The sequence below is a fragment of the Cyprinodon tularosa genome, unplaced genomic scaffold (assembly GCF_016077235.1).
Source record: "Cyprinodon tularosa strain WSP-4 unplaced genomic scaffold, ASM1607723v1 ctg301, whole genome shotgun sequence".
Lineage (NCBI taxonomy): Eukaryota > Metazoa > Chordata > Actinopteri > Cyprinodontiformes > Cyprinodontidae > Cyprinodon > Cyprinodon tularosa.
The window spans coordinates 233,065-246,789 of record NW_024039010.1 but is presented as its reverse complement, the minus strand read 5'-3'; the positions used below and the strand labels follow the sequence as shown (position 1 = coordinate 246,789).

The 13,725-nt window shown below is 40.9% G+C and overlaps 1 protein-coding gene across 3 annotated transcripts in view; it reads left to right on the top strand.

Annotated features, from left to right (window-relative positions):
* Positions 1 to 13,725, top strand: part of LOC119787790 (vacuolar protein sorting-associated protein 13B-like) — a 474,173-nt gene that overhangs the window by 371,132 nt on the left and 89,316 nt on the right. For all 3 annotated transcript variants that reach the window (XM_038291827.1, XM_038291828.1, XM_038291826.1), the window contains one exon: positions 11,664 to 11,860. In XM_038291827.1, coding sequence (XP_038147755.1) covers positions 11,664 to 11,860 — 197 coding nt within the window. The remainder of the gene's footprint in view (positions 1 to 11,663; positions 11,861 to 13,725) is intronic.

Here is a 13,725-nt window from a genome sequence, read left to right as displayed (position 1 = left end):
TTTAAAGTTCAGTCCGTGCCCAGAGGAAGAGGTTGGTTCCAACTGGTCGGCTGCCAGCAACACGCAGTGGACGCTGCCCAGAGATTCCCAGACGTTGAGGCTGGGAAAGAGGCAGGAGATCAAATCCAAGCAGATGAAGAAAGGCAGGATAATCTAGAGGGCGAAGCTAAGCCAATGTCGAGGAGGAGCACAGGAGATCAGAGATCCAAAGAGGTACTAAAGTGAAATCCAGGACGGTGTCAGGAAGCAGTTCAAGGTTCAGTAAAAAGATAGAATTCTACAGGAGTCCGAAGACAGGTCAGGCAAACAGATCAGGATGGCAACAGGCAGGTTCAGAGGTCCAAAGGCAGAACGGTTAAGGATCAGGCAATCAGAACAAGATCAGGTACGCAAGAGAACACTCATCAAAGGATAATCTGCCACTGATGACTAGTTGAATGCTGATTAAATAGAGGCTGAAGCAGGTGAAACAGGTGAGCGATAAAGAGAAACTTGGCAGAACTTGGCAGGTGAATGGAATGAAGCCAGTCATCAGCCCCAAGATCATGACAAAATGATTTATAGTTTTATTGATTTGTAACATTTTTATATACATCCATCCATAGGGTTAAAATACCTTGACCTTTCCTAAGTCCTTTGCAGAAAAACTAATTATAAGTTACTAAATCTGAAATGTGTGGCGTCCATTTTGCTTCTGCCCACAGTATTTGGGTGTTTACCTCACCCTGCTGCCACCAGCCTGTTTTCCTGTATGGATTTTCTTTTCTTCCATTTATAATACAAAGACAATGGCAAACCTGATCAAATGTTTCATTTTTGAGTAATATTTCAATAAGATAAGATAAAGGATCATATTACTACCTTATAACTACATTCTGAGCTCATGCCTTTTCTGCAAACTTAACCTGTTAACTGTAAAATTCGCCCAAAAATAAGTACTTTAAAACACCTTAAAAAGCAAATATTAAATCTGCTGCTGCTCTTTAACCCTTGTTTTGCATCTAAACTGCCATATAATCCATTTTAATGGTAGACAGCAGCCTTATTGTGACAGAATGAGATTTGAAGGCCTTCGTTCTATGGACGGGGCGGGGAAAGACCTGTTACGTCCAGTTAAATGACCCTGAAAGCCCCTAGCAACACTATAGTGTTGTAAAATTGAAAAGTCTCCCTCAGTCTTTTGGAATCTGCTAGCAGACCGCTTTGGAGCAGCACATTGAGAAGTTATGAAGTTCCTGGTAAAGACAAAACCCCATTCTTCCCTCAATCGTTAGAGAACCAGAAATATGTGTTGCTCAGGTAAGAGTCAGATCTGTTTTGTTGGTTACAACCAAATTTTAACGTTAGTTCTCCTTTCTGCTGTAAAGTGTCGCTCTGAGTCACATGACCCATTCAGTGATGGATCCGACCCTCTCAGGTTACATAGGGGGAGACTGAGAAAAGCAGCCTCTGTGGAGCATCATGAAGCACCTAGTGCTGAAAACGGACCTGAGAAATCATTAAATGTGCCTCAAATTAATCAACATTTAAGCAGTGTTGCTTTAAGTGTTTAATTTCCTGACAGTTCTTCATATTCCAGGTTAAACTTCTTGAGATTTTCTAAATTATATTTAATTTTTTCTGTTTTAGAATTAATAGAGGTTTTAATAAAGATTTTAGATGCTTCAGGATTTTGTTCCAATATATTTTCATGTGTTTAACATCATCTCTGTGCAGAGAGGTATCCTGAATAGAAAGACTCGGAAATTCAAAGGCCAATAAAATCATCATATGGCCATTAGAAGGTGGAAACTCTTAGAGGTGAAGAGATGGAAACTGCAAAGGTAGGGAAAGGGATGAAACCTGTAAAAAAGAGAGAGAGGACGTAAGCCGTAAACTGTCTGGTCACTTTCCGTCTAAAGAGGGCATGTTTTACTGTATTTATTATAAGTGGAGTCAGGGGGACTGCACCATTCAGCCTCCTCTTCACCTGTTTTTCTCTTCTTTTTCTGCCTCTTTGTTGCAGTTCTCTCAGCCATGTGTAATAGATGGGGGCTGGGGGGGGGGCTCCTTGCCTCGCTGCTTGCTTGTCCCCAGAGCAGATCATATTAACATTTTATAAAATCAAGATTTCCTGCATTTAAATAGTTGTGGTTTCCCAACTGGTTCCAGTATCTCGAAGGAGAAATTCAAACCACCTTCCATTACTCAAACCCAAATTGTTGCCCATGCTTTTCTATTTTTTATTTTTTTTTGTATACAGTATAAAAGGAGAAATATTATTGTTTGCTTGTTGGGTTCAGATAAAACCAACAGATTTACAGGTTTCCACCTGTTCCTGCTCTCTGAGTCTTTAGCAAAGAGTCTAAGATGGTTTCATGTTATCATCCAGAATTATTCAAAATACTCTGACTTTTAAAGTCATAGGGAAATTACTGTTCCAACCGTTGCATTTAGAAATTCTCCCGGGTGCCGCACGACTTTACACAAGTGAATAAAGTGAATGTGATTGGTCGTTTATCAAGGGGGCGGGATTGTTGTGGCGGAAGGTTCACAAGCAAGTCTGATTGTAGCCGGTTTGTTGGAAGTGGCGGATCTAGGGGGTGGCTACTTGGGCTACAGCCCCGGATGTTTCCCCTAGAGCCCCCAATCGAACTGATCTGAGTAAAATGTGCAGTACTGGAATTCACCAGATAGTGGCAGCATGCGCAGGGAAGCAGACTGCAGCATTCCTGTGCAGAATAAGAAGAGATCCCTCTGTGTCATTGCAGCCAGAGAGGCGGATCTGGCCGATGTGACCATTTTCACGGCGCTTCTGAGCATTTCTCACTAAAAACAGCTCAAATAATCACATCAAGGTTGTAACATTCAGTTTAATCAGCAGCTCCTGTTTACAAAATTGTAAAATAAATAAATAGACAGGTCCTTTTTAAGCTGTTTTGTTCTGTTTTTTTAAACGTCAAGAGAATCTGTCTTTTTGCAAGTTCTGTCACTTAAGCCTGAAAGAAAAAAAGTCAGTCACCAAACACGGTTTTCCAGCACGTAGTGTGTATTTATAATTCTTTACTGGTTATATAAGAGGAAACTGGCTGATAGCAGGGCACAGAAATGTGTTCCTGAAAAGATGGAAGTGTAGACTTTCTGGTAAATCCCGTTCTAATGTAAAATATGACAGATTACTGGATTAAAGAAATTAGTAGTATATTACATGCATTTCCATAATTTGCACACAATTGCTCTTTATTTCTCAAAGATTTGGGAGAAAGAGAGGAGAGAATGGATATTTCAGCTGCATAAAATAAGAAAAAAAACAAACAAAAATTTAAAGAAAGTATTTTTTTTATAGAAATTTTCTAAATTTTGGGAAAAAATACAGTATGAATTGGAATTATGGGTTATGATGAACTACGTACGTAACGTGCGTGCAGCGTGCAAGACGTCACGCCCAGATAATGTTCTTTATGAGCCTATTGTTGTGTCGTTGCACCACTGTGTTAAAGCCAGAATGATTTGACATTTAAATATGATTTCCCTACGACTTTAAGACTTTTATGCACTTTAGGTCTTGTTCTGCAGCTGCTTCTACAGTCCCACAACATTTAGCCCCAACGACACTGAAGCAAACTTATTATCCATGTCACTTTAGTAAAAACAGATCGAAGCAGAATGAGCGCGGTGGTATTAAAGCCAAAATAACTATTATTTCAGAAGGACAGTCCTCAAACATTTGAAAAAATAAGACTTGTGGTTAATTTGATTCTTAGTTTCTACACCTCATCCACCAAAAACTCTGCTTCTTTTTTCGTTTCCACTTTGGCTTCAAGGAGGGGAAATAAAAAAAAAAAATCTAAAATAAAAATAATAGCTTGAGGATCTCAGCATGGGCTCGTTTTTGATTTTCCACCCTGATTAATGTTAACATACATCAGGCCATAAGAGACAGCAAAACTGGAGTCATATTCAGAGCTATTTTCATTGCATTTGCTGGATAAACATTTGCTCAAGACAATGTCAATTCAATTTGTCTTTGAGCTGATAAGAGGTAGTTTGCTGCGGGTTTTTATTTTAGGCATATAGGCATCAGCGAAATAACATAATAGCGGCGTTGATGTTGTTAATAAAAATAATGGCACACGATGCAGCGGTTGTCAGCGGCCGCGGTCTTAGGGAGAGCCGAGGGAGTCTTCAGTTGCAGAAACATTTTTTTGAAATTTAGCAGCCATCACAGTTTGGCCAAACTCAGGACTTGAAATAATTTCTTTCTGTTGTGTATTTGCTTTAGAGCGCCTGCCTTTAGTTAACCTTCTGAGAAACTGGAATCGTTCAAACCCATCCAGAAAAATAAATCTCAGCAGAGTGGTTGGTTGTAGTTAATTTTTATTTTCCTAAACAGATCTCGCTGTCAGGGATGGGAAGATTTATATAAGCTGCCAACACTTCTGAATCTAAAAATATTTGTAAACAGTTTGGAATATTTAACTACTTAAAATTTCCTCAACATAGTTTCGGAGGCCTTTGAACATTTAAACATTTCAGACGTGACTTTGACTGATACTTTGCCCAAGGCCTAGCTGCCAGGATCGCTTTGATGGATGTTTGAGGAAAACACAGATTGGACTCATCCAGCTGGGTGAATGTCAGACATTCAGCCTTGCATATTGTTTTTCAGATAAGGTACACAACAGGTGAAACAGATGAGGGATAATGAGAAACTGGGCGGAGCTTGGCAAGTGAATAGAATGAGCCATCAAGCCAGTCATCATTGCTGAGATCATGACAGAATGATACATGGTTTTGATGATTCGTAACATTTTTATATACATTTGTCCATCCATCCATCCCTCCATCTATCTATCCATCCATCCCTCCATTATCCATCCATCCATCCATTACCAAACCAATCACTCCATTATCCATCCCTCCATCTATCCATCCATCCCTCCATTATCCATCCATCCATCCATTACCAAACCAATCACTCCATTATCCATCCCTCCATCTATCCATCCATCCCTCCATTATCCATTATCCATCCCTCCATCTATCCATCCATCCCTCCATTATCCATCCCCCCATCTATCCATCCATCCATTATCCATCCATCCATCCCTCCATTATCCATGCATCCATCTATTATCTATCTATCCCTCCATTATCCATCCATCCATTATCCATCCATCCATCCCTCCATTATCCATGCATCCATCTATTATCTATCTATCCCTCCATTATACATCCATCCATCCATTATCCATCCATCCATCCCTCCATTATCCATGCATCCATCTATTATCTATCTATTGCTCCATTATCATCCCTCCATTTTCCATGCATCCATTATCTATCTATTCCTCCGTTATCCATCCCTCCATTATCCATCCCTCCATCCATTATCCATCCATCCCTCCATTATCCATCCATCCATCCATCCCTCCATTATCATCCATCTATTCATTATCCATCCATCCATCGATCCATCCATCCCTCCATTATCCATCCCTCCATCCATTATCCATCCATCCCTCCATTATCCATCCATCCATCCATCCCTCCATTATCATCCATCTATTCATTATCCATCCATCCATCGATCCATCCATCCCTCCATTATCCATCCATCTATTCATTATCCATCCATCCATCCCTCCATTATCCATCCATCTATTCATTATCCATCCATCCATCCCTCATTTATCCATGCATCCATCTATTATCTATCTATCCCTCCATTATCCATCCCTCCATTATCCATCCATCTATTCATTAATCCATCCATCCATCCCTCCATTATCCATGCATCCATCTATTATCTATCTATCCCTCCATTATCCATCCCTCCATTATCCATCCATCCATCCATCCATTATCCATCCATCTATTCATTATCCATCCATCCATCCCTCCATTATCCATGCATCCATCTATTATCTATCTATCCCTCCATCATCCATCCCTCCATTATTCATCCATCCATCCCTCCATTATCCATCCCCCCATCTATCCATCCATCCATTATCCATCCATCCATCCCTCCATTATCCATGCATCCATCTATTATCTATCTATCCCTCCATTATCCATCCATCCATTATCCATCCCTCCATTATCCATGCATCCATCTATTATCTATCTATCCCTCCATTATACATCCATCCATCCATCCATTATCCATCCATCCATCCCTCCATTATCCATGCATCCATCTATTATCTATCTATTGCTCCATTATCATCCCTCCATTTTCCATGCATCCATTATCTATCTATTCCTCCGTTATCCATCCCTCCATTATCCATCCCTCCATCCATTATCCATCCATCCCTCCATTATCCATCCATCCATCCATCCCTCCATTATCATCCATCTATTCATTATCCATCCATCCATCGATCCATCCATCCCTCCATTATCCATCCATCTATTCATTATCCATCCATCCATCCCTCCATTATCCATCCATCTATTCATTATCCATCCATCCATCCCTCATTTATCCATGCATCCATCTATTATCTATCTATCCCTCCATTATCCATCCCTCCATTATCCATCCATCTATTCATTATCCATCCATCCATCCCTCCATTATCCATGCATCCATCTATTATCTATCTATCCCTCCATTATCCATCCCTCCATTATCCATCCATCCATCCATCCATTATCCATCCATCTATTCATTATCCATCCATCCATCCCTCCATTATCCATGCATCCATCTATTATCTATCTATCCCTCCATCATCCATCCCTCCATTATTCATCCATCCATCCATCCATCCATCCATCCATTATCCATCCATCTATTCATTATCCATCCATCCATCCATTATCCATCCATCTATTCATTATCCATCCATCCATCCATCCATTATCCATCCATCTATTCATTATCCATCCATCCATTCCTCCATTATCCATCCCTCCATTATCCATGCATCCATTATCTATCTATCCCTCCATTATCCATCCCTCCATTATCCATGCATCCATTATCTATCTATCCCTCCATCATCCATCCTTTCATTATCCATCCATCTATTCATTATCCATCCATCCATCCCTCCATTATCCATCCCTCCATTATCCATGCATCCATTATCTATCTATCCCTCCATTATCCATCCCTCCATTATCCATGCATCCATTATCCATCCATCTATTCATTATCCATCCATCCATCCCTCCATTATCCATGCATCCATCTATTATCTATCTATCCCTCCATTGTCCATCCCTCCATTATCCATCTATCCCTCCATTATCCATCCCTCCATTATCCATCCATCCATCCATTATCCATCCATCTATTCATTATCCATCCATCCATCCCTCCATTATCCATGCATCCATCTATTATCTATCTATCCCTCCATCATCCATCCCTCCATTATCCATCCATCCCTCCATTATCCATGCATCCATCCATCCATACATCCATCCATCCATCCATCCATTATCCATCCATCTATTCATTATCCATCCATCTATCCCTCCATTATCCATCCATCCATCCATCCCTCCATTATCCATCCCTCCATTATCCATGCATCCATTATCTATCCATCCCTCCATTATCCATCCATCCATCCATCCATCCATTATCCATCCATTATCAATCCATCCATTATCCTTCCATCCTTTATCCATCCATCCATCCATCCATTATCAATCCATCCATCCATCCATTATCCATCCATCCATCCATCCATTCATTATCCATCCATCCATCCATTATCAATCCATCCATTATCCATCCATCCATCCATCCATCCATTCATTATCCATCCATCCATCCATTATCCTTCCATCCTTTATCCATCCATCCATCCATCCATCCATCCATCCATCCATCCATTTAAAATACCTTAACCTTTCCTAAGACCTTTGCAGAAAATTTTACTTTAAGTTACCAATCTGAAAAGTGTGGTGTCCATTTTGCTTCTGCCCGCTGTTGTTTGGTGTTTAACTTACCCTGCTGTTACCAGCATGTTTTGCTGTATGGATTTTTTTCTTCCTCTAATGATACTAAGATAGTTGTAAATCACAATTGCTGTTTTTGAAAGGAGAATAAAAATTGCTAATTAAAACTGATAAAATTTTTTATTTTTAAGTAATATTTCAATAACATCAGATAAAGGATAATATTACTACTTTAAAACTAGATTCTCAGCTCATTCTTTTTCTGCAAACTTAACCTGTTATCTATAAAAATTGCAAAAAAGCATTTTAAAACACCTTAAAAAGTAAAGATTAAATCAGCTGCTGCTCTTTAACCCTTGTTTAGCGTCCAAACTGCCATTGTAATGGTACACAGCAGCCTTGTTGTGGCTGAATGAGGTGGCAGATTTTGAGGCCTACGTTCTATGAACGGGACGGGAAAGTTATTGGGTTAAAAGAACTGGATTTGCATCACACTTTGGCCAAACTCAGGACTTGAAATAATTTCTTTCTGTTGTGTATTTGCTTTAGAGCGCCTGCCTTTAGTTAACCTTCTGAGAAACTGGAATCGTTCAAACTGATCCAGATAAATAAATCTCAGCAGAGTGGTTGGTTGTAGTTCTTTTTTTTTTTTCTAAAATGATCTGGCTGGCAGGTATGGGAAGATTTATTTAAGCTGCCAGCACTTCTGAATCTAAAAATATTTGTAAACAGTTTGGAATATTTAACTACTTAAAAATTCCTCAACATAGTTTCAGAGGCCTTTGAACACCCAAACATTTCAGACGTGACTTTGACTGATACTTTGCCCAAGGCCTAGCTGCCAGGCTCGCTTTGATGGATGTTTGAGGAAAACACAGATTGGACTCATCCAGCTGGGCGAATGTCAGACATTCAGCCTTGCATATTGTTTTTCAGATAAGGTACACACGCAATCAGGCCCAGGAAACCGACGCTGCCCACGCCGCATCATGTACTCGCATACAAACGCACACCTGTGTATACACATATGATTACCTTTGTCTTTCACGGAGCTGAAATACTTCTGCTCTTGGATATACATATATACAATCCGCTGCCTGTTTTTCAGACCTTTCTTTTTTTCCGTCTTCCTTCCAACCAGGAATCGGTTGTCATTCATCTCAGCTTTCTTTTCCACAGCCAGAACTACAAGTGGACAGGACCATGACGCACGTTCAGCCATGCACATGTATTTCACTCTACCATGTATGCCTCAAATATCCATTTCTGCATGTCGTCATGTGTATAGGATATCCCAGGTGCAGGGAAAGAGCATGCACGGCGTTTTAGCAAACCAGCTCTGGGAGTTCTCAACAGGGATTCAGTGAGTTTCCGCTCTGGTGGCTCAGTGTTGGGATTGCGGGTGCACAACTCTGTCAGGTGCAATTAGGAGGAGCCCATTCAAGTGAAAGCTGTGTGACAGCTTGTTCATGATGTAAGCTTCGCTTTCCTCATCTGCCTGAGAAATGGATACACACACACAGCAAATGTTGGTGTCTGTGTGTGGGACATTCCCAAGAATTTGGTAGTCATCCAAGGAGCTCTATACCTGCGGTGAACGATTCACTTGTTAACCCCCATGCAAACATATTCAGGACTTTCCACCGGCTTGTTCTTCAGGTGTGTCCTCAGGAGGGCTCTGCCTCTTTTCATCCATCAGGGGGGAATGTCATACAGGTGGTCAGAGGGGAGACTGAGAAGCTGCTTTAGTTCACATTGTTGTTCCTTTTTTGGCCCGAAGCCCTGCGATTAATCACATCTTCTTTAACAGAGAGCATAAGCAGGAGCTGCTGTTGTTCAGTGTGAAAACTGGCCACAGCTTCTCAGCGCTGATGACTGTCTAGTATTAGGCTTGTGGCCATGCGCCGTTATGGTGGAGATAAGTTGCATTCTTACTGTGTTGGTGGTCTTCTGTCAAAGCGCTCTCAGTTGTTTGGGGGGGGGGGGGTTGGACTCCATGATAATTCAGAAGCAATTAAATGTAATTAAAGCAAACCCAATGATCTCTCTGTTAAACACACACCAAGAACAGATAGAGTATTTCTGGGTAGAATTTAAGCAAAACATGTGGCGGCTGTTGAGGTTTATGCTAACTTCTAGGCTTCATTATTCATCATTCTTCTTATTTAAAATGCATTGAATCTAATGAAATTACTTTATAGGTATAGTGGAGCGAATTTTTGGTAAGACCCCCCTCTCCACTTTAAAAGGGAAAAAAAATGCACATGCACAACCTTGTACCCACTCCTGAGAGGGAATGCCTATTAAATGCGTGCGAGAGCGTACACGATGAGAAACAGGCTTTTGCACGTTTAATTTAATTTGCACGTTGTCTGAATGTTCGCCCTAACCCCTAAATCCCTCCATCACTGTATAAAGCAAGGACTATATAGAGGATTTTACAGTGTCCTCAGTTAACTGACTGGATGAACGCTGCTTTTTTCTCCCCTTTGGTCACCTAACTCCGCCCCCATCACGCAGTGCATCCATCTTTGTTACAGTGGAGTATTTTCGCACTTTTTTTAAAGACTCCCCCCTTGCCACTTTAAAAAAAATGTACATGCACAATCATGTACCCGCTCCCGAGAGGGAACGCCTATTAGACGCGTGTGAGAGCATGCACAAGCCCTTTACTAGCAGTGATGTGAAATGGATTTCTCCAAATAGCATGCCAAACTTTACCTGTCGAGTAGAAACTGCAACCGACTCATCAGTGGGAAGCTCGACCTGTGCTTTCATTCTACGCCATTGCATGAAAGAATCTCCAAAAAACACTCTGGTATTTTTTCTCTCTTCTGTAGACACTTTTTCTCTTATGACTCTCGGCGATTTTCAAAGAATTGCAGTGAGAGAGGCGAGTTTCAATGACTGGGTGAAACCGTAGCTCACACATAATATGCCTGAAAGTGCACATGTGCAGAAAAACACTTAGGGCGGCCTTAGGTAAGCATATCACCAGAATGATTGACAATTAGGAGGACCAATTATTTAGATGATCCACCGGGATTAAGAACATCCTCCACTATATCTTTAACTATGTTGATGATGATGGGGTCAGATATTGGACACCACTGGTCTCTTTTATTGCAAATCCAGAGATTATTTCTATTTAATGTTAAGCAGTTGCTGCTGGTAACAAAGATTAGAATCAAATATACAGTAGCTATGAAGATATGTTTGGTTAAAAGCTGTTTGATTAAACTATACTAAAATAATTAGCTTCAAGTGTTCTCTGTCCAACTGATCAATATCTGAGGAAAAGTAACATTTTCAATTTTTTCTGAGTTAAAAATCCAAGTTTTTCGCTGGGATATTTAGGAGAAAAAAGAAAAACGCAGTTTGGCTTCTCCGTCTGCTCCAACAAACCACTGCCGGAGGTGTTTCCTCTTGTCCCTTCGACCGTCTACGAATTAAATGTTTTTTTCTGAGGTTTTTAGTACAAACTAGTTGACTATGTGGAAGAAAGAAAAAGGGAAACTGCTCAAGCGATCACATTCTCTGCTTATATAAGAAAGGTTTCAAAACTGTAAGGTGGGTAAATGTAACTCAGGAGAAGAGATGGTTCAGATTTCTGGATGTAGGTTTAAAGGGTTTCTCTTTCACACATTTATCCTGAGGACAGAAAAACTGTTAAAGATATGTTCATAACATTACAAGTATGGATAATAACAGCAGACGTGAATAAGCTAAATATTAATGCGACTGACTGTTATTGCCTTCAGGTACCATGCAGTCTGGAGTACTGGGATGAGCTCCAGCAGGCCTTTGTTTCATACCGGGAGTTCAGCTTGTCAGAAAGCCGTGCCTGCCAGCTGCAGCTGCCCAGCCTGAGCCTCACTGATCAGCAGAAAGAGCTGGTGGCCTCGGACCTCTGGAGGATCGTCCTCAACCATAACGCAGAGGGAGGCGATGAGCAGAGGTGAGGCCAACTCTCCTCTAACATAAAACCTGGGATCATATGATGACGGCTGCGGCTCATTGGAGAAAAATGGTTCCATCTTCTTCCATTGAGAGAAGAAAAGCCTCACAACCTATCTGTTCCTACTTCTAATTTTTTATTTTTGCTGCCTTTGCTTTATGTTTATGTTTTCAGTCACTTCTTTTTGTCTGACTTAATTCAGTTTTAACATAAATGTTCAGGTAAGACGGGTCCCTCTCTAAGGTAAAATGTCACATCTTTCTGAGATTTACCTGCATGAATAATTATAAAAACAAAGTGTCCATGACCAGGATGCTGAACCCTAAGCTGCTTACTGTTACTTAATGTGCTTCAGCGTGAGATAATGGGAGATTTAGCGATACATGATGGTGGGTTCACAAGAACGAGACAAGAGTCTAATAATATTTTGGGGGAAAACTACAGTAAGAGTTCCCTGTTTTTCACAAATAGCGTAAAACCTTCATGAGTCAAAAGCTGAATGAGGCGGCGCGTGTTTGACAGGTCCAAATATGGCGTTTTACATGCTTGTCTAAATGTACGGGCTTCTAAATGCCAAAAATATATTACGTTTGTTTTGTTTTTCCATAGATAAAATAAAGCTTTCATGACATTTCAAGTTTTCAAGAAAATATCAACTTTAGCATTGACGGCGGCTAACAGTTAGCTGCTGGTGCATCCTAATCATCCAGAACTTCTCTGCTAATCTGTCACCGTTTCTTTTTTTCCACAGAAATCCCACAAAGATGCAAACTATGATGTTTAAAATTAACATTAACATTCTTTTTTTTTTTGAACATTCAGTTTGAAAAGTGTAAATTAGACCCAAAGCTTATTAGAACCTCCTTCAGGTGTGTGTGGATGTGCCTTCTCTGTTCCCGTCGGGTGTGAGGAAAAACAGAGGGCTTCCAGACTGGAGCACAAAGATCTAAAATGTGTCCCTCGCCCCACATCTGGTGTGCAGGAGCAGGGAGCGGGCTTGGAAGGCGTTCAAATAGGCCTAATGAGATTTCCCAGCACACCAAGTGCCTGTCAGGGCCCATCCGGATTCCTTCCTGCTTACCTTGAGTGTATCTAATCGAGGGGAAGCTCAGGGGAAGCACAATGAGCCCCCCCCCCTCTCTCCTTTAGGTTAACTGGTGAGCTGTTAGGCCGTTCTTAGCCCAGGCTGGATCTCACCAAGCTCTAACACTTCCCAGAGCGCCTTCTTACTTCATGCTTCTTGCTGCCACTGGTTTCTCTCCCTTGCGTCTCCCTTAGCCTTCTGTTACATCTCCGGGGTTCTGACGGCGTTTTAACAAATTTCACTCTGGAGTTCTCTCCTCCGTTTCTTATCTTACTTCATCCTGTTTTCTTTCTTTTCCATTGTTTGCTTCCTTTTTTGGGGACTTAGAAAATCTTTTGGGTAAACGAAGCGCCAGGCCTGCATTCTGTGTGGTTTAGACAACTTCAACACGGAGCTCTCTGCAGGACCATATACTGTGTGTAAAGTAAAATAAACATCTGTATTTCATTACAATCATACCCCCAAACACTACATTTCCTTAATGTTTGAATTATTTGTCTTTTTTGATCAAAACTGATCCCCTTTCCTTACTCCCTCATTCCATCTGCCATACTTTAGTTTCCACCAGAAAAATAGCTTGGCTGCGCTGCCAACTGGAAGTAATGAAAATTGTCAACATATGATTGTTATCTTTTTAAGGAGCGCTCCGCTGGACCCGCATTTTTCACTTCTCCAGAGTTTTCCTCTTAAAGTGGATCATGGTAGCTGCAAATTATAGAACAAATGGTCGTTCATTTTAAACTGCTTCCACTTCGACATCATCAACCATGAAATGCAGTTA